The following is a 23,969-nucleotide window of genomic DNA, read 5'->3' as shown; positions in this document are numbered from 1 at the left end:
TGATAAAACAGCGTCTTGTGCAAGCTTTAACAGAACGAGGGAAGGGGGAGAGGAGAAAAAAAGTTCCTCTCCGTCTCTTGCTGTACCAGCCTCTCCAGTTGCAGGAGCCCTGAATGCCCCGACACAATCCTCCATTCATGGGCTAACACCATCTCGGTCTCGGACACTGTGCTTCGTTACACAGACACACACCAGAGACAATACACACACACACACACACCCCCTTTCCTCTCAATGAGACGCTGCATTCACATTCCTTCATCCAAGGACGTCATCCAAGGATAATACAATTTAGTGCCCAGATTTATTGCTTGATCTATTTTGGCAATAAGCACATATTCTTGCTAACATAAGGCCTTGTATGCTGTAGGTATTGGAGCTATGTGCAACTTCTCAATGAGTAAAACTGCTCATAACATGCACAGAGGAATGCAAATTAGCCAATACCTAGTATTTATTATTAAAACAAGATTAAATTCAATTATTGAGAAAATGTCAAATATTTTAGAGCCAGAAGTCAAGAATAGGTGTAACAATGAATGTTGGACTCTGATCAAGTGTCTGTTGAACTTTACTTTGTCTATTTTCTTCTTTTAACTGTCTTTAGACTAGCTGCACGCCATGATTCTCTGCTCTGCCCTCTTCCCATCGCTCTTCTCTATTTTCCCCCCTATTCTTTCTCTCTTCTCTCTGTCAGGTCCGGTTCAGTGAGTTCATGGTTCTGATGGGGGGGGGGGAATGAGGAGGGACCCTGCCCCTTGAGTGGTTCAGTGCCTGCCTGTAGCTGCCACTCATGTCACTGTTTGCAATACACACAAGCAGACAGATATATATATACATACACATACACACACACACACACACACACACACACACACACACACACACACACACACACAAACTCTCTCTCTCTTATCCCATTTGAGGGCTTGGTTGCCATTTTGAAACACACATACACACACATGGACTTTCTTTTAAACACGCTGACACACACACTCTGAGAGATATATATACACAGTCGTGGCCAAAAGTTGAGAATGACGCATATTACATTTTCACAAAGTATGCTGCCTCAGTTTGTATGATGGCAATTAGCATATACTCCAGAATGTTATGAAGAGTGATCAGATGAATTGCAATTAATTGCAAAGTCCCTCTTTGCCATGCAAATGAACTGATGAACTTGGTGACAAACAATACCTTTTCCAGCATGATGGAGCACCTTGCCATAAGGCAAAAGTGATAACTAAGTGGCTCGGGGAACAAAACATCAATATTTTGGGTCCATGGCCAGGAAACTCCCCAGACCTTAATCCCATTGAGAACTTGTGGTCAATCCTCAAGAGGCAGGTGGACAAACAAAAACCCACAAATTCTGACAAACTCCAAGCATTGATTATGCAAGAATGAGCTGCCATCAGTCAGGATGTGGCCCAGAAGTTAATTGACCGCATGCCAGGGCGGATTGCAGAGGTCTTGAAAAAGAAGGGTCAACACTGCAAATATTGACTCTTTGCATCAACTTCATGTAATTGTCAATAAAAGCCTTTGACACTTATGAAATGCTTGTAATTATACTTCAGTATTCCATAGTAACATCTGACAAAAATATCTAAAGACACTGAAGCAGCAAACTTTGTGGAAATGATTTGTGTCATTCTCAAAACTTTTGGCCACGACTGTACATTCTGCAGCCCATGTCAGTGAGACCAGAGTAATATCGACAAGAAGAACCCTGTTACATAGTGTGGGCTGGCGAGATGAGATCAGGGTTGGGGCTGCGTGGACTATCTGCTGTGCTGTGTGTCTGTAACAGTGCTCCGACGTGTGAAATCAATGACCACTCTGTGGAACCGAGATGTGGCCACGCCATGTGTGATGCTGCTGTTGGTGTGCTCTACGAGTTGTGTGAATCATGAGAAGGCATAGCAGAGAGAGCGAGAGAGGATTGTGTGTGTGTGTGTGTGTGTATGTGTGCGTGTGTGTGTGTGTGTGTGTGTGTGTGTGTGTGTGTATAGTCACCCTGTGTTAGGAGTTGCGGTGCTAACCCTAGTCTGTACTGTGTGTGGATGGCTGGGATAATACAAGTGGATGATTCTGCAATGGATGAGCAAAGACGCACACACTTCTCTCATTGCTCCATCACAGTATTCTCTGTTTATTCCTTTTTCTCTATATGTCTCACTCCTATGCATGCGCACACACACACACACGCGCACACACACGCGTGCGCACACACGCGCGCACACACGCGCGGCACACACACACGCGCACACACACACGCGCACACACACACGCGCACACACACACGCGCCACGCATGCACCCGCACTGTGACAGAAACATTACATATTTACCTGGTTTGTTTGATATTAATAGTTAGCAATTAATACTTAACAAATAGGACATTTCTGTTCTGTTTAAATCTGTGTTTCTGTAAAGAGATGGTTTCCACTAGTTCCCTGCAGATAATCTGGTCACTTGAGATGGCTTGAGCTGACAAATGAGTTAAAGACTGCATTACAGAGACAATGTGTTTTACTAGAGATAGCTTAGGAGTAGAACAATCCCTCATTGTCTCAAAATCATCCTTGCATCTGGGAAACTAAGCCAGAGTGGGGATAAGACAACAACCCACGTGCAGATAACGACAGGATGAATGCAGAGTGGCTTATGATGCCCCAATCTGGATCCCTGCTTTTTAAATCTGGCAGCGGATTTCATAGCTGAACCACTTACATATCTGTTCAATTTAACCCTGGAATGTAATGAAATTCCAAAGATCTGGAAATCAGCATTTGTCCTGCCACTTTTAAAAGGGGGAGATTCAACTCTTAAATAATTATAGGCCAATCTCAAAGCTGTCACCCCTGGTGAAAATACTTGAAACCCTTGTGAGTGAACAGCTAAAAGAGTTTTTAATTACTAACTCCATTTTATCAATGTACCAATCGGGTTTCAGGAAGAAGCATAGCACAATTACAGCAGCCATGAAGGTTTTAAATGATATCACTGAAGCTCTTGACAAAAGAAAAGCATTGCGTCTCACTTTTTATTGATCTCTCTAAGGCTTTTGATACAGTTGATCATGCTATACTAAGGCAGAGATTGTCGAGTGTAGGTCTTTCAGAGCATGCAGTTGCATGGTTTGTTAACTATCTGTCTGATAGAACTCAGTGCACTCAATTTGATGGGCTTAGGTCTGTTAAATTGTCTGTCTGTAGTGGTGTGCCCCAAGGCTCTGTACTTGGTCCTCTCTTATTCACTATTTATATAAATAATTTAGACAAAAATGTCCAAAATGCGCAACTTCATTTTTATGCTGATGATACTGTTATTTACTGTTGTGCCTCATCTCTTACAAAAGCTTTCCAGAACATGCAAACTGCTTTTTATACTGTTCAACATACCTTGTGTCAATTGAAGCTTATCCTCAATACTGACAAAACTAAACTAATGGTGTTTTCTAAAGCAAGAAATAGACCTCTGAACCTTTCACCTATTACTACCTGTCAGGGCAAGGAGATTGAGGTTGTAACCTCATAAATATCTTGGAATTTTGATTGATGATGGCCTCTTTTAAAATGCATATTCAACAACTTACAAAAAAATTGAAGCTGAAATTTTATTTTAGGAATAAGGCTTGTTTTTCTTTTGAAGCCAGAAGGAGGCTAGTATCAGCAACATTTATGCCTTTACTAGACTATGGGGATATTTTATATATGAATGCTTCCGCTCAGTGTTTGAGATCAATTGACACCCTTTACCATGGCACTTTGAGATTTATTTTAAACTGCAAAACCCTTACGCACCACTGCACTTTGTATACCAGGGTTGGCTGGCCTTCTCTAGTCACTCGTAGGCTCAGTCACTGGTATACTTTTATTTAAAAAGCCATTTTGGGTTTACTACCTTTTTATTTGGGCATTTTTATTGTTCATAAATGTGGTGGGTACTCTCTTCGTTCGCTGGACTTTATCCTGCTAACTGTTCCAAATGTCCGAACTGAATTTGGTAAAAGGGCTTTTATGTACTCTGCGCCATCGTCTTGGAACGCCTTACAAAATACTTTTAAACTGGAAGGACTTGTCCCTATTGGTATTTTTAAATCACTGATGAATGATCTTGAGTCTGATTCCCTGACCTGTCAATGTTTTTAATTGGCTGTTTTTGACTTTGTTATACTCGTGTGAATTCGATGGTTTTTACTAGATTACTTGTAGTTTTTCATGTTGTTGGTCTGTAATTTTTGTAATGACTTGGCGCTGCCTATCTTGGCCAGGACGCTCTTGAAAAAGAGATTTTAAATCTCAATGAGCCCTTCCTGGTTAAATAAAGGTTAAATAAATAAAATAAAATCTGCATGAGAGGGGTTGAACCAACCATGACTGAGCATTGTTCGTGTCAGCTATATATAGAACTCTGCATTTGTGTAAAGGTTAGGTTACTCGGTCCAACACTTAGGGGGGGGGGGGGGTCGACCAGCAATAATTAATCGATATTAACTTCTTTGGGATAGGGGGCGGTATTTTGACGTCCAGATGTAAAGCGTGCCCAAAGTAAACTGCCTGCTACTCAGGCCCAGAAGCTAGGATATGCATATAATTGGTAGATTTGGATAGAAACTCTAAAGTTTCTAAAACTGTTCAAATAATGTCTGACTATAACAGAACTGAAACGGCAGGCAAAACCCAGAGGAAAAACCATCCCAAAAAAAGAATATTCAGCCTACCACTGATTTCAATGGCTGGCATTTTTAGCGATGAGGATGGGATCTCTGCAACTTCACCTGCTCTTGAAGATCTGGGTAAACTGTGCACAAGGGGATCAGAAATTGGGATCTCAGGGAAAAACCACACTCATTATTGAGCAGCTGGACCCTCCTATGATCTGAAAGGTAGTGGGCATGGGTGGATACCAGAGTTCGGAGAGAGGTAGGCTTGGACACTTATCAATAAGTGTATGACAAAAAATTATGAAAAAAATAAAAGCCCCTGTTGAGGGTACGCTCAGAGCAAGTTCTTCCTTAAGAGGGCCACAGCTGAGGTAACTAGCAGGACTGAGTTGATAAGAGTGTTCTTAAGTGAGGTATCCTTGGGAATGGTTGTTAATTAGCCAGTTGAGGGCAACCAAAAGACCAGCCCGTAGTAATGATTTGATCACAGTAGGACTGGTGAGGTTTGTGGGAACAAGGGACCAGAGCCTGGTGACACCCTGCGGGGGCACTAGTGCTGGCGAAGTTCTATTAGACGAGGGACTTGCGCCCGGTGACACCTGAAAGGACACTAGCCCTGGCGAAGTCTAATTATAACGTGTTGTGTTAGTAATGTGTTTTTTAGTGTGTTAACAGGTATGCCCCGGGTTACTATTTTTAGGTGTTATTGTGCGTGTTTTGATATTCCTGATACTTAGAAAACACGAGGTAAGATAGGATTTTTGGGACTGTGTTACAAAGTTAGATAGCAGATACGGGTACTCTGTAGGTAGTTTTGCACATTTGGATAGATGGAAGATAATCTATACCATCGTAATCGCAGTAGGCGATATCCCAGTGTGGATATTCTGATAATGTTATGAGTTTCCCTGTTTATATAGACAGGGTATTGAAATCTAAAAACAGCCCTAAACGGTTTTCCTCGTCTGTCTCATTCCCCTCTGTTTTTTTGTTTGTGTTTTCTGTGAATGTGATACGAGCGCGTGTGAGGGAAGTATGTTTTGGGAACAGTAGTGTGTGAATGTGAATTAGAGTGTGTGAGGGCAGAAATAAGTGTTAGTCTTACATTTGGATAATAAAATATGTAGTGTTATCTTGGGGTCCGTTCAACACGGCCCATCATAGAATATCAGGGGGTGGTATTATTAAGTGCTAGATGTTATTTTAGAAAATAGCTGCAAGTCTATAATTTCTGGAAGTTTAGGAACCGTTGAGGATATGTGTGGAGCATTATTCCCATAAGGCAGCGTCCGGGAAAATGATAAAACAAGGCTACAACAGCAATGAATCGAGGTTTTGGGTGGTAAGAGACTATAGGATTGTGCCCACCTTTGTGTGTTTTTTCCTTAAGAATTGGCTGATGTATGTTATACATTTGGGCATTACAAGTTAATCTTAAAATAACAGATGTTTAATGAGTGTAAAGCAAAGGTTGGTATACATTCTTTTGTAATATTGATAAGGAGGATTGATGTAAACTTAATGAGTGTTGACAGTATGTGAATGGTAATACAGTGCCTTGCAAAAGTATTCACCCCCTTGGTGTTTTTCCTATTTTGTCTAATTACAACCTGTAATTTAAAATGATTTTTATTTGGATTTCATGTAGTGGACATAGACAGAATAGTCCAAATTGGTGAAGTGAAAAAAATAACTAGTTAAACATTTTTTTTTAAACCACAGAAAAGTGGTGTGTGCATATGTATTCACCCCCTTTGCTATGAAGCCCCTAAATAAGATCTGGTGCAACCAATTACCTTCAGAAGTCACAAAAATAGTTAAATAAAGTCCACCTGTGTGCAATCTAAGTATCACATAATCGGTCACATGATCTCAGTATATATACACCTGTTCTGAAAGGCCCCAGAGTCTGCAACACCACTAAGAAAGGGGCACCCCCAAGCAAGCGGCACTATGAAGACCAAGGAGCTCCCCAAACAGGTCAGCGACAAAGCTGTGGAGAAGTACAGATCAGGGTTGGGTAATAAAAAATATCTGAAACTTTGAACATCCCACGGAGCACCATTAAATCCATTCTTAAAAAATGTCAAGAATATGGCACCACAACAAACCTGCCAAGAGATGGCCACCCACCAAAACCCAAGGACCACGCAAGGAAGGCATTAATCAGAGGCAACAAAGAGACCAAAGATAACCCTGGAGGAGCTGCAAAGCTCCACAGCGGAAATTGGAGTATCTGTCCATTGGACCACTTTAAGTCGTACACTCCACAGAGCTGGGCTTTATGGAAGAGTGGCCAGAAAAAACCCATTGCTTAAAATAAAAAAATAAGCAAACACGTTTGATGTTCACCAAAAGGCATGTGGGAGACTCTCCAAAAATATGGAAGAAGGTACTCTGGTTAGATGAGACAAAAATGTAGCTTTTTGGCCATCAAGGAAAATGCTATGTCTGGCACAAACCCAACACCTCTCATCACCCTGAAAACACCATCCCCACAGCAAAGCATGGTGATGGCAGCATCATGCTGTGGGGATGTTTTTCATTGGCAGGGACTGGAAAACTGGTCAGAATTGAAGGAATGAAGGATGGCGCGAAATACAGGGAAATTATCGAAGGAAGCCTGTTTCAGTCTTCCAGAGATTTGAGACTGGGAAGGAGGTTCACCTTCCAGCAGGACCCTAAGCATACTGCTAAAGCAACACTCGAGTGGTTTAAGGGGAAACATTTAAATGTCTTGGAATGGCAGTCAAAGCCCAGACCTCAATCCAATAGAGAATCTGTGGTATGAATTAAAGATTGCTGTACACCAGCGGAACCCATCCAACTTGAAGGAGCTGAAGCAGTTTTGCATTCAAATCCCAGTGGCTAGATGTGCCAAGATTATAGAGACATACCCCAAGAGACTTCCATCTGTAATTGCTGCAAATGGTGGCTCTACAAAGTATTGACTTTGGGGGGTGAACAGTTATGCACACTCAAGTTATATCTTTTTTTTGTCTTATTTCTTGTTTGTTTCACAATCAAAAATATTTTGCATCTTCAAAGTGGTAGGCATGTTGTGTAAATCAAATGATACAAACCCCCCAAAAATCTATTTTAATTACAGGTTGTAAGGCAACAAAATAGGAAAAAATGCCAAGCGAAGGGAGGGGGGTGAATACTTTTGCAAGCCCCTGTAGGTGATTAGTGGTTTTTTATAGCACTCTAATGAGGCGATATTTTAGTAATACAAGGTACAAGGTTAAATGATGAGTAGAGGGATTGAGCCTTGAGATTGTAAAACAAATTAGCTGTGGTTGAAAGCGAGCAGTCAGTGGGACATTTGAAGTAGAGGTATGAGAAACATTCTTTGACAGTTTCTGATTATTGTTTCTTGGTTTTGTAAAGGTTGTACATTCGTTAAACAGTTTTCTATTTTACTAAATTAATGCAACAGGTTAAACTGATAGGATTACCGGAAAGGGGCTCTGGGATTGTTTATTTTAGACGGGGTCGATTCCACTTAATGGAACACGGTATTATCTGATGTGTCTTGAATAGGATTCTGGCTTCCAGGACTGATGGAAGTCCAATACAGTATGTTTGTTAATTAAGGGAGACGTGGAGACCACGTCTCAAACAACTTTTTATTAGATGCCTGTGATCAAATATCATTGATTCCTTACGCTGAGAAATTGACTACTATGGTGGAAAAATTGCAAGATTATGTTATAATACTTTTATTGCATGAAATGGTTGATTTATGCAACATAATAGAGTGTTCTATATACTGTGTGTGTTCTACTGAGGATGGCCCTCTGGGAGATAACACTGACAGGAGATTTAAGATGTCTTTTGGGTGATAAAACCTAAAGCGCATTCCAGAGCATGAGTTAATGTTTCTGTTCTATACCGTACCAGGGAGAGATGGCTCCAGTTTGGAGTCAGAGGGCCAGACACTGGTCTCTACACAATGAAAACTGTTGACATAGCAGATACTGTCTGCTATGTATTATAGGTATCTTTCATACAGGTCTTAACCTTGTGACATTCTATATATCGGTTGTTCGTCATGCAGGTTGAAAGGGGTGTATCTTGGCTATAAAAGACCTTTGTACTTTTGTCTCGGGACTCTCAACGAATCATCTGAGCGTGAATCATCGACCAGCCATCATTATCGTAGAACACTCAATCGATTCACTTTATATGTGTGCGTTGTATTGATCTGCTCCCTTATTAATAAGTGCTTAAAGATGTAGTTTAAGTATAACTCTGACTTGTGTGATAAGTTTGTCTCCTCATTTGATAGTAAAGAAATTAACCACCACACTACATTTGCGACAGAAAAAAGTATTACATTTAGAGTGGCAACAGGAACAATCTATGGCGAAACAGCTGTTACATATGAGTTGTTGGACATGGTTATTAATGGAGAGACAAGTCAAATAATACGATATGGGAGTGAATTGTCAGACTCAGTGGCGAGATACGTTGCACGCGAAATTAAGAGCACATAAACGTTGGGGTACATTAACCTGTTATGGCTAGGGGGCAGTATTTTCACGGCTGGATAAAAAACGTACCCGATTTAATCTGGTTACCACTCCTACCCAGTAACTAGAATATGCATATACTTATTACATATGGATAGAAAACACCCTAAAGTTTCTAAAACTGTTTGAATGGTGTCTGTGAGTATAACAGATCTCATTTGGCAGGCAAAAACCTGACAAGGTTTCATGCAGGAAGTGGCCTGTCTGACAAGGTGTCGTTCTTCTTGTCTCTGTTTATTGAAGAGTGAGGATCTTAGCTGTCCCGTGACACTTCCTACGGCTGCCATAGGGTCTCAGAAGGCGGTAAAAAGCTGAATCGTGGCTTTGCAGGCTCTGGCTGAAAAAAAGTAGCGCGTTTGGGTAGTGGCTGGTTACAGTACTGTGAGACTCAGGCTCGTGCCCGCGTCGACCGAAAGCTTTGTTTACTTTCCTCTGTTTAGCTAAAAGGAGATTCCCGGTCGGAATATTATCGCTTTTTTACGAGAAAAATGGCATAAAAATGGATTTTAAACAGCGGTTGACATGCTTCGAAGTACGGTAATGGAATATTTAGATTTTTTTTGTCACGAATTGCGCCATGCGCACGACCCTGATTTACCATTTCAGATAGTGTCTGGGACGCACGAACAAAACGCCGCTATTCGGATATAACGATGGATTATTTTGGACCAAACCAACATTTGTTATTGAAGTAGCAGTCCTGGGAGTGCATTCTGACGAAGACAACAAAAGGTAATCAATCTTTTATAATAGTAAATCTGATATTGGTGAGTGCTAAACTTGCCGGGTGTCTAAATAGCTAGCCCGTGATGCCTGGGCTATGTACTTAGAATATTGCAAAATGTGCTTTCACCAAAAAGCTATTTTAAAATCGGACATATCGAGTGCATAGAGGAGTTCTGTATCTATAATTCTTAAAATAATTGTTATACTTTTTGTGAACGTTTATCATGAGTAATTTAGTAAATTCACCGGCAGTGTTCGGTGGGAATGCTAGTCACATGCTAGTCACATGCTAATGTAAAAAGCTGGTTTTTGATATAAATATGAACTTGATTGAACAAAACATGCATGTATTGTATAACATAATGTCCTAGGGTTGTCATCTGATGAAGATCAAAGGTTAGTGCTGCATTTAGCTGGCTTCTGGGTTTTTGTGACATTATATGCTAGCTTGAAAAATGGGTGTCTGATTATTTCTGGCTTGGTACTCTGCTGACATAATCTAATGTTTTGCTTTCGTTGTAAAGCCTTTTTGAAATCGGACAGTGTGGTTAGATAAAGGAGAGTCTTATCTTTAAAATGCTGTGAAATAGCCATATGTTTGAAAAATTGAAGTTTTTGTATTTTTGAGGAATTTGTAATTCGCGCCACGCCTATCATTGGATATTGGAGCAGGTGTTCCGCTAGCGGAACGTCTAGATGTAAGAGGTTAAAACAAATGATGAATGATTTGAGGGAGTACAATGGACTTATCATTATGTTTTGTTTGTAGTTAAAACATTTGGGTTGCTGATTATGATATTAGTATAGTGAATGCTAAAGAAATTGACACTTTTTCTTCCAGGAGAATGGTGTAAACATTTCTCTCTCACTTTGAAATGTCTCCTGAGGCTATGGTCTTGGGAGAGGGGTTAGTGATATTCAGCAGTTTTATAGGAATAAAGGTATCTGGATTCGGTGTTAAAGAGGAGTTACCAAATTAAATAAGGCCTGGACATTTTTGTTTGTTTTTACCATAGGGTTTGCAGGCACCCACACACACAACACACCTGCTATGAATATTTGTTTGTGATTTTAAAAACAACTATGTCTGATTTATTGTGAGTGTTCTATTTTATTTGGGTATGTTAAAGGGACAGTTTTTATTTTTTGAGTTTTAATTGAACATGTGAAGAAACTTACTGTGAACCTGGAAATAGAAACGTATGAAATGCTTTGACTGTTTTTACATAATGAATCTAATATAGACAGAAACACTTTTTTGAAGGGTTTGAATGACCTCTGACCTGACTATCTAGTGTGGTTTGATCGCCCTCACTGGAAAGCCGAGAGATGACTGGAGGATGATTTAAAGGTCATATTTAATACTGATAATTACGGAGAAGTTTTATAACTAATAGGACCACGAGAAGGATAGACCTGTCTCTAGTCTATTTTTACTATAAAGTTATGGGTACAAATTAGAGGTCGACCGATTAACCTGTTTAGGATAGGGGGCAGTATTTTCACGTCCGGATAAAAAACGTACCCGAATTAATCTGGTTATTACTCCTGCCCAGAAAATAGAATATGCATATAATTGTTTGATTTGGATAGAAAACACCCTAAAGTTTCTAAAACTGTTTGAATGGTGTCTGTGAGTATAACAGAACTCATATGGAAGGCCAAAACCTGAGAAGATTCTAAACAGGAAGTGCCCTCTCTGACCATTTCTTGGCCTTCTATACCCTCTTTATCGAAAACAGAGGATCTCTGCTGTAACGTGAAATTTTCTAAGACTCCCATAGGCTCTCAGAAGGCGCCAGAACGTTGAATGATGACTCTGCAGTCCCTGGCTGAAAAACAGTAGCGCATTTGGATAGTGGTCGATCTGAGAACAATGAAACGGGCGTGGGCGTGCACGTGAAGAGTCCATTTTACATTTTCAGTCTTTGAACGAAAAAAACATTGCCCGGTCGGAATATTATCGCTATTTTACGAGAAAAATCGCATAAAAATTGATTTTAAACAGCGTTTGACATGCTTCGAAGTACGGTAATGGAATATTTGGAATTTTTTTGTCACGATACGCGCCGGCGCGTCACCCTTCGGATAGTGTCTTGAACGCAAGAACAAACGCAGCTATTTGGATATAACTATGGATTATTTGGAACCAAACCAACATTTGTTGTTGAAGTAGAAGTCCTGGGAGTGCATTCTGACGAAGAACAGCAAAGGTAATCCAATTTTTCTTATAGTAAATCTGAGTTTGGTGAGTGCCAAACTTGGTGGGTGTCAAAATAGCTAGCCTGTGATGGCCGGGCTATCTACTGAGAATATTGCAAAATGTGCTTTCACCGAAAAGCTATTTTAAAATCGGACATATCGAGTGCATAGAGGAGTTCTGTATCTATAATTCTTAAAATAATTGTTATGTTTTTTGTGAACGTTTATCGTGAGTAATTTAGTAAATTCACCGGATGTTTGCGGGGGGTATGCTAGTTCTGAACGTCACATGCTAATGTAAAAAAGCTGGTTTTTGATATAAATATGAACTTGATTGAACAAAACATGCATGCATTGTATAACATAATATCCTAGGGTTGTCATCTGATGAAGATCAAAGGTTAGTGCTGCATTTAGCTGTGGTTTTGTTTTTTGTGACATTATATGCTAGCTTGAAAAATGGGTGTCTGATTATTTCTGGCTGGGTACTCTGCTGACATAATCTAATGTTTTGCTTTCGCTGTAAAGCCTTTTTGAAATCGGACAGTGTGGTTAGATAAAGGAGAGTCTTGTCTTTAAAATGCTGTAAAATAGTCATATGTTTGAAAAATGGAAGTTTTCGGATTTTAGAGGAGTTTGTATTTCGCGCCACGCCCATCATTGGATATTGGAGCAGGTGTTCCGCTAGCGGAACGTCTAGATGTAAGAGGTTAACATTGCACTCCACGAGGAGCCTGCATGGCAAGCTGACGACCTGTTACGCGAGGGCAGCAAGAAGCCAAGGTAAGTTGCTAGCTAGCATTAAACTTATCTTATAAAAAAACTATCAATCTTAACATAATCAGTCATATCATCAACCATGTGTAGTTATCTAACGAAACCTGCGTTGCATATAATCGATGCGGTGCCTGTTAATTTCTCATCGAATCACAGCCTACTTCGACAAACGGGTGATGATTTAACAAGCGCATTTGCGAAAAAAAAGCGCTGTCGTTGCATCAATGTACCTAACCATAAACATCAATGCCTTTCTTTAAAGGCCGTAATTAATTTGCCAGAATTATACATAATTATGACATAACATTGAAGGTTGTGCAATGTAACAGGAATATGTAGACTTAGGGATGCCACCCATTAGATGAAATACGGAACGGTTCCGTATTTCACTGAAATAATAAACAGTTAGTTTTCGAAATGATAGTTTCCGGATTCGACCATATTAATGACCAAAGCCTCTTATTTCTGTGTGTTATTATGTTATAATTAAGTCTATGATTTGATATTTGATAGAGCAGTCTGAGCGATGGTAGGCAGCAGCAGGCTCGTAAGCATTCATTCAAACAGCATCTTCGTGCGTTTTGCCAGCAGCTCTTCGCAATTCTTCAAGCATTGCGCTGTTTATGACTTCAAGCCTATCAACTCCCAAGATTAGGCTGGTGTAACCGATGTGAAATGGCTTAGCGGGTGCACGCTAATAGCGTTTCAAACGTCACTCGCTCTGAGACATGGAATAGTTGTTCCCCTTGCTCTGCATGGGTAACGCTGCTTCAAGGGTGGCTGTTGTCGATGTGTTCCTGGTTCGAGCCCAGGTAGGAGCGAGCCCAGGTAGGAGCGAGGAGAGGGACGGAAGCTATACACTGGCAATACTAAAGTGCCTATAAGAACATCCAATAGTCAAAGGTATATGAAATACAAATGGTATAGAGAGAAATAGTCCTATAATTCCTATAATAAACTACAACCTAAAACTTCTTACCTGGGAATATTGAAGACTCATGTTCAAAGGAACCACCAGCTTTCATATGTTCTCATGTTCTGAGCAAGGAACTTAAACGTTAGCTTTCTTACATGGCACATATTGCACTTTTACTTTCTTCTCCAACACTTTGTTTTTGCATTATTTAAACCAAATTGAACATGTTTCATTATTTATTTGAGGCTAAATTGATTTTATTGATGTATTATACTCAGTTAAAATAAGTGTTCATTCGGTATTGTTGTAATTGTTGTAATTACAACAAAAAAATAATAATAATAAAATAATAAAAAATAAATGAATCAGAAAAATCAGCCGATTAATCGGTATAAAGTAATTTAGTAAATTCACCGGAAGTTTTCGGTGGGTATGCTAGTTCTGAACATCACATGCTAATGTAAAAATCTGTTTTTTGATATAAATATGAACTTGATTGAACAAAACATGCATGTATTGTATAACATAATGTCCTAGGAGTGTCATCTGATGAAGACCATCAAAGGTTAGTGCTGCATTTAGCTGTGGTTTTGGTTTATGTGACATATATGCTTGCTTGGAAAATGGCTGTGTGATTATTTGGGTCTATGTACTCTCCTAACATAATCTAATGTTTTGCTTTCGCTGTAAAACCTTTTTGAAATCGGACAATGTGGTTAGATTAACGAGAGTCTTATCTTTAAAATGGTGTAAAATAGTTGATTGTTTGAGAAAATTGAATTGTGGTATTTTAGTTGGTTTTGTATTTCGCGCCGTGCGATGCCATTGGCTGTTGGCTAGGGGTTCTAGTTGGTTTTGTATTTCGCGCCGTGCGATGCCATTGGCTGTTGGCTAGCGGAACGTCTGTCCTCAACAGGTTAACAAACTACAGTTTTGGCAAGCCGGTTTGGGCATCTACTTTGTGCTTGACACAAGCAATTTCTCCAACAATTGTTTAAAGACAGATTATTTCACTTATAATTCACTGTATCACAATTCCAGTGTGTCAGAAGTTTACATACACTAAATTGACTGTGCCATTAAACAGCTTGGAATATTCCAGAAAATGTCATGGCTTTAAAAGCTTCTGATAGGCTAATTGACATCATTTGAGTCAATTGGAGGTGTACCTATGGATGTATTTCAAGGCCTACCTTCAAACTCGGTGCCTCTTTGCTTGACATCATGGGCAAATCAAAAGAAATCACCCAAGACAAGTCTGGTTCATCCTTGGGAGCAATTTCCAAACACCCGAAGGTACCATGTTCATCTGTACAAACAATAGTACGCAAGTATAAACACCATGGGACCACGCAGCCATCATAACGCTCAGGAAGGAGATGCGTTCTGTCTCCTAGAGATGAACGTACGTTGGTGAAAAAGTGCAAATCAATCCCAGAACAACAGCAAAGGACCTTGTGAAGTTGCTGGAGGAAACAGGTACAAAAGTATCTATATCCACAGTAAAACAAGTACATAACCTGAAAGGCCACTCAGCAAGGAAGAAGCCACTGCTCCAAAGACGCCAGTAAAAAGCCAGACTACGGTTTGCAACTGCACATGGGGACAAAGATCGTACTTTTTGGAGAAATGTCCTCTGGTCGGATGAAACAAAAATGGAACTGTTTGGCCATTATGACCATCGTTATGTTTGGAGGAAAAAGGGGGACGCTTGCAAGCTGAAGAACACCATCCCAACCGTGAGGCACGGGGGTGGCAGCCTCATGTTGTGGGGGTGCTTTGCTGCAGGAGGGACTGGTGAACTTCACAAAATAGATGGCATCATGAGGCAGAAAAATGATGTGGCTATATTGAAGCAACATCTCAAGACATCAGTCAGGAAGTTAAAGCTTGGTCACAAATGGGTCTTCCAAATGGACAATGACCCCAAGCATACTTCCAAAGTTGTGGAAAAAGGCCTTAAGGACAACAAAGTCAAGGTATTGGAGTGGCCATCACAAAGTCCTGACCTCAATCCTGAAAAAGCGTGTGCGAGCAAGGAGGCCTGCAAACCTGACTCAGTTACACCAGCTCTGTCAGGAGGAATGGGCCAAGATTCACCCAACTTATTGTGGGAAGCCCGTGGAAGGCTACCCGAAATGTCTGACCCAAGTTAAACAATTTAAAGGAAATGCTACCAAATACTAATTGAGTGTATGTAAACTTCTGACCAACTGGGAATGTGATGAAAGAAATAAAAGCTGAAATAAATCCTTCTCTCTACTATTATTCTGACATTTCACATTCTTAAAATAAAGTGGTGATCCTAACTGACATAAGACAGGGAATGTTTACTAGGATTAAATGTCAGGAATTGTGAAAAACTGAGTTTAAATGTATTTGGCTAAGGTGTATGCAAATTTCCAACTGTTGTTTTTATCTGTCCTTTCTCTAGATTATTGATTGTGACTACAGATGGTATCTAGATGCATGGAAGGGAATTTGAACAAACAGGGTGTGGACCTCAAAAACCCCTCTAACCGTCTCAAGAAATGGCGTCCTGCACCACTTCTATCGAGAGACCGAGTCCGAGCCAGCAACCGGTGTACAGCATCCAGTTGAAGCTATCTGAAGAAGAAAAATTAAGAAATGCCAGAAGATTGAGTGCCGGGATAGGGAGGGGGTTGGTCAACTGTGCCTGTAATTGATTTAGACTTGTCTGAAATTGTTGTTTTGGGGTATCAGGTTGATTGAGGTTTATACACTACTACATTTATAGTAATTTTGGCTAAGAATGCATTGAGAAACTGAACTGCAATTATAACCCTGGCGAGAAACTTAATACTAGAATTACGAGATTAATATATAGTATAGTAATATAAATGTACATTCTGCCAGTGTTGATGTATGTTAAATTGAGGGTTTTCATTTTGAGTGTTAGAATCAATGTGAATTACTGAGCAAGGTCATTCAAAATGTTTGTTTGATAATTAATTGGGTATTGAATTGTGATTTGGAAACTGAATGATTTTTAGAACTGACTGATTTTAGTAAGTTTTAGTATGTTAAAAACTATATGAGTGGAGCAATTAATGTATTATGGATCGATTGTTTTTATTATTGTTATGCTAATGATGACATTGGTAAAGAAGTTGTGTACTATGTTGAGAGTATTCTCAGCATGCCTTGGTGAATGAAGGGGTGAACTCTGATCCTGAAACTGATCCTAATCTATTTATATTCATTACCAAATTGAAACGTTTAATGATAATGGGGCAGCAGGTAGCCTAGTGGTTAGAGCGTTGGGCCAGTAACCGAAAGGTTGCTAGATCGAACCCCCGAGCTGACAAACCCACTGTTTCTAGGCCGTCAAAGTAAATAAGAATTTGTTCTTAACTGACGTCCCTAGTTAAATAAAGGTTAAATAAAATAAAAATAAAGCTCAGGAACTATAGCAGGTATATGCTAATGGCACCATAGATTCCATAGGCGATGCCTTATACATAGTGGGATCATGATGCTTGTCCTGGGTCATGTTCATTAAGCACTAAACTGAAAAAATGTATTTTTAAACCTTGTAACTTTACCTTTAAGTTGAGAGAATTCTCAAAATGGGGGAATGTGATAGAAAAATAACATATTTACCTGGTTTGTTTGATATTAATAGTTAGCAATTAATACTTAAATAGGACATTTCTGTTATGTTTAATCCTGTGTTTCTGTAAAGAGATGGTTTCCACTAGTTTCCTGCAACTCATCTGGGCGTATGGTCACTGGAGACGGCTTGAGCTGACAAATGAGTTAAAGATTGCATTACATAGACAATAATGTGTTTTACAAGAGACAGCTTAGGAGTAGAACAATCCCTCATTGTCTCAAAATCATCCTTGCATCTGGGAAGCTAAGCCAGAGTGGGGATAAGACAACAACCCACGTGCAGATAACGACAGGATGAATGCAGAGTGGCTTATGATGCCCCAATCTGCATGAGGGGGGTTGAACCAACCATGACTGAGCATTGTTCGTGTCAGCTATATATAGAACTCTGCATTTGTGTAAAGGTTAGGTTACTCGGTCCAACACTTAGCGGGTGGAGGGGTTGACCAGCCTCACTATTGCAATAATTAATCGATATTGACTTCTTTGGGATAGGGGGCGGTATTTTTACATACGGATGAAAAGCGTGCCCAAAGTAAACTGTCTGCTACTCAAGCCCAGAAGCTAGGATATGCATATAATTGGTAGAATTGGATAGAAAACACTCTAAAGTTTCTAAAACTGTTAAAATAATGTCTGAGTATAACAGAACTGAAACGGCAGGCAAAACCCCAAGGACAAACCATCCCCCCCAAAAAGAATGATTCAGCCTACCACTGAATTCAATGGCTGGCATTTTTATTATAAGGCAAAACCTTCCCAAATTGCAGTTCCTAGGGCTTCCACTAGATGTCAACAGTCTTTAGAAAGAGTTTCAGGCTGGTTTAAAGAAAAATGAGGGAGAAGTTGTAGTTTTTCTAAGTGGCTTGCATTTTGGCTGTAGTGTTTCCAAGCGCATGGCCGAGACAGCGCGTTCTTTTTGTTTATCTCCGGTAAAGACAATACCGATTCTCTGTCTTAAATTTGATCGTTTATTTGCGTATTAGGGTACCTATTGTTTGATTATAAACATTGATTGACTTGTTTGTATAAGTTTATTGGCAACGTTTGGGATTCATTTTGTATGCATTTTGAAGGAGGGAAACCGAGTGGATTGACTGAAGTGCACCAGCTAAACTGAGTTTTTATGGACATAAAGAAGGACTTAATCGAACAAAAGGACTATTTGTAATGTAACTGGGACCTTTTGGAGTGCTGACAGAAGAAGATCTTCAAAGGCATATATTATATCGCTATTTCTGACTTTCGTGTCGCAACTCCCTGGTTGAAAATGATTTGTTATGCATTTGTTCAAACACAGACACAAGCCCGCGCACACACAGACACATGCATGCGCACACACAGACACAAGCCCGCGCACACACAGACACAAGCCCGCGCACACACAGACACAAGCATGCGCACACACAGACACAAGCATGCGCACACACAGACACAAGCATGCGCACACACAGACACAAGCATGCGCACACACAGACACAAGCATGCACACACACAGACAAGCATGCACACACACAGACAAGCATGCACACACACAGACAAGCATGCACACTCTCTCTCTGTGTATCCCCCTTCCGCTCATTCTATGTCCTGACTACTTTTGACACCCAGAGGGCACCAAAGTACAAACCTTTAACAGCTTTCACACCCCTTTGCACTCACATGATAGGAGTAACAAACAGTATGTGAGTGTCTCAACATGTGTATATCGCTCTTTCTCTGTGTGTGTGTGTGTGTGTGTGTGTGTGTGTGTGTGTGTGTGTGTGTGTGTGTGTCTGCGTGTGTGTGTATCAAGTGTAAGTGTGTGCGTGAATTTTACTCTGTGTGTGTTGCTCTATATGTCTCTGTGTGTGCGTGCGTATGTGTCTGACGATCCACACGTCCCACCAGTCTCAGGGGGATTACTCCCTTACTCTATTCATACCGAGGCTATTAATCTCCATTCAGAAGATTTTTTTCCCTTCGTTGGCTTTTTGTCTTAAGACAGACACTTGCAGCTGATGGTAGTGCCCTATGACTACAGCCACACACACACAGATGGTCAATAGAAAGACAAGCACACACACAGACAGTACGGTGGCGTACAGTAAACCACTCCCAGAGGCCTTCCCTATTGAGTCAGTGGTTGTTGTGACAACCCAGATGCAGGATAATATCGATTGTACACGTCGCCACACATCTCCCAGCTAGAAATGAGATGCTGGAGAGTGTCACAGCTGCACAGACAGAAAAGCACACTGCTAAATAGATTATAAAGGATTGCATTTAAAAAGGTCCAATGCAACCATTTCTATATCAATATCAAATTGTTTCTGGGTAACAATTATACTGAACATAAACAGAAACGCACCATGCAACAACGTGAACACCATTTGCCTCAAGCAGTGTGACATCTCCTTTGCATAGAGTTGATCAGGCTGTTGATTGTGGCCTGTGGAATGTTGTCCCACTCCTCTTCAAAGGCTGTGCGACGTTGCTGGATATTGGCTGGAACTGGAACACGCTGTCAAACACGTCGATCCAGAGCATCCCAAACATGCTCAATGGGTGACATGTCTGGTGAATATGCAGGCCATGGAAGAACTGTGACATTTTCAGCTTCCAGGAATTGTGTGCAGATCCTTGCGACATGGGGCCGTGCATTATCATGCAGAAACATAAGGTGATGGCGGCGGATGAATAGCACGACAATAGGACTCAGGATCTCGTCACGATATCTCTGTGCATTGAAATTTCCAATGGAAAAGCGCAATTGTGTTGGTTGTCCGTAGCTTATGCCTGCCCACACAATAACCCCACCGCCACCATGGGGCACTCTGTTCACAACGTTGACATCAGCAAACCGCTCACCCACACAATGCCATACACGTGGTCTGCAGTTATGAGGCCGGTTGGACGTACTGCCATATTTAAAACAACGGAGAGAAATTAACATTCAATCATCTGGCAACAGCTCTGGTGCACAGTCCTGCAGTCAGCATGACAAATGCACGCTCCCTCAAAACTTGAGACATCTGTGGCATTGTGATGTGACAAAACTACACATTTTAAAGTGGCCTTTTTTATTGTCCCCAGCTCAAGGTGCACCTGTGTAATGATCATGCTGTTTAATCAGCTTCTTGATATGCCAGACCGGTCAGGTGGATGGATTATCATGGCAAAGGAGAAATGTTCACTAACAGGGATGTAAATACATTTGTACGCCTTTTCTGTGTATGGAAAATGTAGGGGATCTTTTATTTCAGCTCATGAAACATGGGACCAAAACTTTACATGTTGCGTTTATATTTTTGTTCAGTGTAAGTACCTATTGTAGTGGATTTTCATTAAAATGGGCAAAAATAGCTTTTCGGCCAAAAACTATTTCTCCAGCAAGAACTTTGCTAGTACTGTCTGGGAGTGGTCTGAGCGGGGAGGGGAAAACTGAAAACTGGCTTTTATTGGCAGAGAGGTTTCGAACGCTCTTTATTATTGGTCTATTAGCCAATATTCCACATGGTGAGGTCTCCGTGGAAAGCCGAAACTCCCGCCCATGCAAACCTGCTGATCAGAAGGTCACCAGGTCTCAAATCCCTTAAAGGTATACAGCCATAGGGCACAATTAAGACAAAAAAAGGTGTGCGTGTTGCACTCACTGTCTGAGTAGCTGCCGTCCCTGTTTCCAACCCAGCTGACTACTGTTGGGGGGGCTCGGCACCTCGTTTTCATTCCCTTCATCTGATGGAGAGAGAGGGGAGACAGAATGAGACACACAGACAGAGACAGAGAGAGAGAGAGAGAGAGAGAGAGAGATACAGTGTTATTAAGGCTCCACTCACAGTCTTGAAGCATGGACTGACATACCGTATTTGTACTGCATTCAATTTCATTCCAAAATTCCAATTGAAACATAGGTCAGGACACATGGTGTAATCCAGGTTAGACTGTCAGAATGCATAAAGTACATCTGAACAAAACATGTCAGTATTGTGACATTTGACATGCAAATGTGACTCGTTTCAGGAAACTAGGCATATGTCGCACGTCACTACTTCACAGGGGAGTCATTTGAACATAAACATAACATTTTTTATGAAAATGTGTTTTTTTTTTGGCCGAAAGGCCTTCATGTGCTTTAATAACAAACTTGTATGCCATCCGTAAATACAAATATAGGGCCCTATGATTTCCGCGATGTGGAAAACACGGACGTAATCGCGGAATTTGGTAATAAAAATGGAATCAACTGTAAATATGGAATATTGCAGAATTTTCCATAACTTGGCTGAAATTGCTTTAAAAAAAGATCTAAAGTAGGCCTAATTATTGTAGTAACCTACATGATTTCATAATTGTAAAATTGCAGACGAGTAGCCCTAGGGAAATAATTCCGGGGGGGGGGGGGGGGGGGGGGTCGTGCGTGGGACCCTTACCTCACAACTTGGCTGTCATTTTGAGAAACATGTCGAGGAGGCCGTCTAAGACGGCCAAGTCGTCAAAAAAAAACTAAAATGTGATGCTAACCCCTAAATTCAGAGCTGAGCAATACCCAAAGGACTATTATGAGTCAGGCGATAAGCTGTTTTGCAAATTCTGTCAACATACTATTGATTGGACCTGTAAAAATACGTGTGATGACCACTTAAAGTCTAAAGCCCATGTGTAGAACAAGGAACAGCACCGTGTTAGCCAGAGCCTCTTCAAACAACCATTACTCATGCAAGCACATCAGCAGATTCAAGACGAGAATTTATTCAGGACTTTGTGGCCGAGTCTGACATCCCCTTAGAAAAGCTAAGAAAGCTACGGCCATTTCTAGTTAAGAATTGCAAATAAGGGAGGAGCGTTGCCTGAAAATGAGAGCAGCCTCTGTCAAACTCACCTGCCCCCGCCGTTCTACAGAAGATCCGTGGGAAGAAGTTTGCGGTGGTTGTTGACGAGACAGATGCAAGGGATTGCAGCATTCATCATTGGTGAGTTAATTTAACAGCCTATTAATATACCGTTGCAATAGCCTACATTTACATTCTGCAATATGAATTGTCCGCATGCAAATTGTGATATTCCAAACGATGAGCTACCGTGGTGAAATATAACGATGCATAATGTCAATAGCCGTTTGCCTCTCCATCTAGCTAACTATCGCTGTATCTATATTGTGCAGGCCTTCACTCTTAAGCTAACCTTCATCTCTGAGGGCTGCTCCAAACTGATGACAGCTCTGTCAATCCTGGAAGGAACCCACCGTCCCACAGCAGTGTCTGCATACAATTGGAGGATTGGAGGATCTTACCGAGTGAATGGAACGGCAAAAGCATGTGGGTATGGTGCCAAGACAGACGAGCTATTGAGAAAGATGGGGATTGGAGAGAGGAGGGAGGCGCTTGACCAACTCCATGATGCATCCACTTGGCCTTCAAAGTTCTCAAAGCACTGGGACACACATCCAGCCAGAGAGGTCTACAGGCTGGCTAGGGTGTTCGATCCTAGGCAGGCTCCAGCCATGGAAAAGAAGATTGAAGCCTACACAACTGAAACCCATGGCAAGCCCATCAACAGAGCTCAGTGAATAATGGATTGCCCATCAGCACTGTGTGTCCAGTGAGCCCTCACCTGCTTTGGAGCTTGCTGATTACTGGAGGGGCCTGAGTGAGAGATTCCCAAGAGTTGCAGAAGTGGCAGTGCCCTACATCTACTTCCCAGTCAGCTCAGTCGACTGTGAGAGGAGTTTCAGCAAATGCAACACTACTCACAAACAAGCGCGAGGCACTCACCGAGCTCAACACAAAGAAGCTGACAATCATGTACTTCAATGGAGATGTCCGTGATAGATGGAAAACTTACGATGGGAGCTCATAAGGTAGTTCCATAGGTTTTGCCTATTGCTGCATTATTGCCTAGATTCTTGCATTACTTTTACTCATTTATAATGAAACACTTAGTAGAACTGTATTGAAGCTCTTGCCTTGATAAAAAAAACAGTGCAATGTTGTGTTGCATCATTACAAATTTACTGTTATATCTTATTCAATTGTTAACGTTTTATTCATTTCAAATTATTAGACACTCTTTCTGATGATAAAATTAGCGTAAATCGTAAAACACAGAATTCAGAAACATTCAAACGGAAAAAACAATTTGGGAAAAATCTAATCGAATTTACATTATTTTTTTACTGATTTCATAGGGCCCTAAAAATAAAATTGTTAAAATTATGAGCCTAGTTGGTTTAGCCACGGAAAATGACAGTAACCTTCCCGCTAGCCATGAATGGCTGAGATTATGCATGTGCTGGACATGCCGGGAGATGAGTTTGGATTGGTCTGCCATGTAGCATGAACTGCTCAGCATGTGTTGATAGTCATTTCTACTGTGCCATTTTTGAAAGATATAACGTTAGCCATTGAGAACTACAAAAGTGTTGATACTTTTCTCAACAACATTGATGCCCTGAATTTAGCAGGTGCTATTGACAGATCAGTTGGAAAAAGTGATGGGCTACTTTCTGCACATGCCTGTGGCAT

At 40.8% G+C, this 23,969-nt stretch overlaps 1 protein-coding gene across 3 annotated transcripts in view; it reads right to left on the bottom strand.

The window, feature by feature from the left end:
• LOC106564825 (striatin-like) overlaps positions 1–23,969 on the bottom strand; it is an 87,814-nt gene that overhangs the window by 19,916 nt on the left and 43,929 nt on the right. For all 3 annotated transcript variants that reach the window (XM_014131257.3, XM_014131259.3, XM_014131258.3), the window contains exon 4: positions 21,102–21,183. In XM_014131257.3, coding sequence (XP_013986732.2) covers positions 21,102–21,183 — 82 coding nt within the window. The remainder of the gene's footprint in view (positions 1–21,101; positions 21,184–23,969) is intronic.

This window comes from Salmo salar, chromosome 12 (assembly GCF_965601325.2).
Source record: "Salmo salar chromosome 12, fSalSal1, whole genome shotgun sequence".
NCBI lineage: Eukaryota > Metazoa > Chordata > Actinopteri > Salmoniformes > Salmonidae > Salmo > Salmo salar.
Note: the sequence above shows the minus strand (reverse complement) of the source record. Positions and strands in the feature narration are given on the sequence as shown.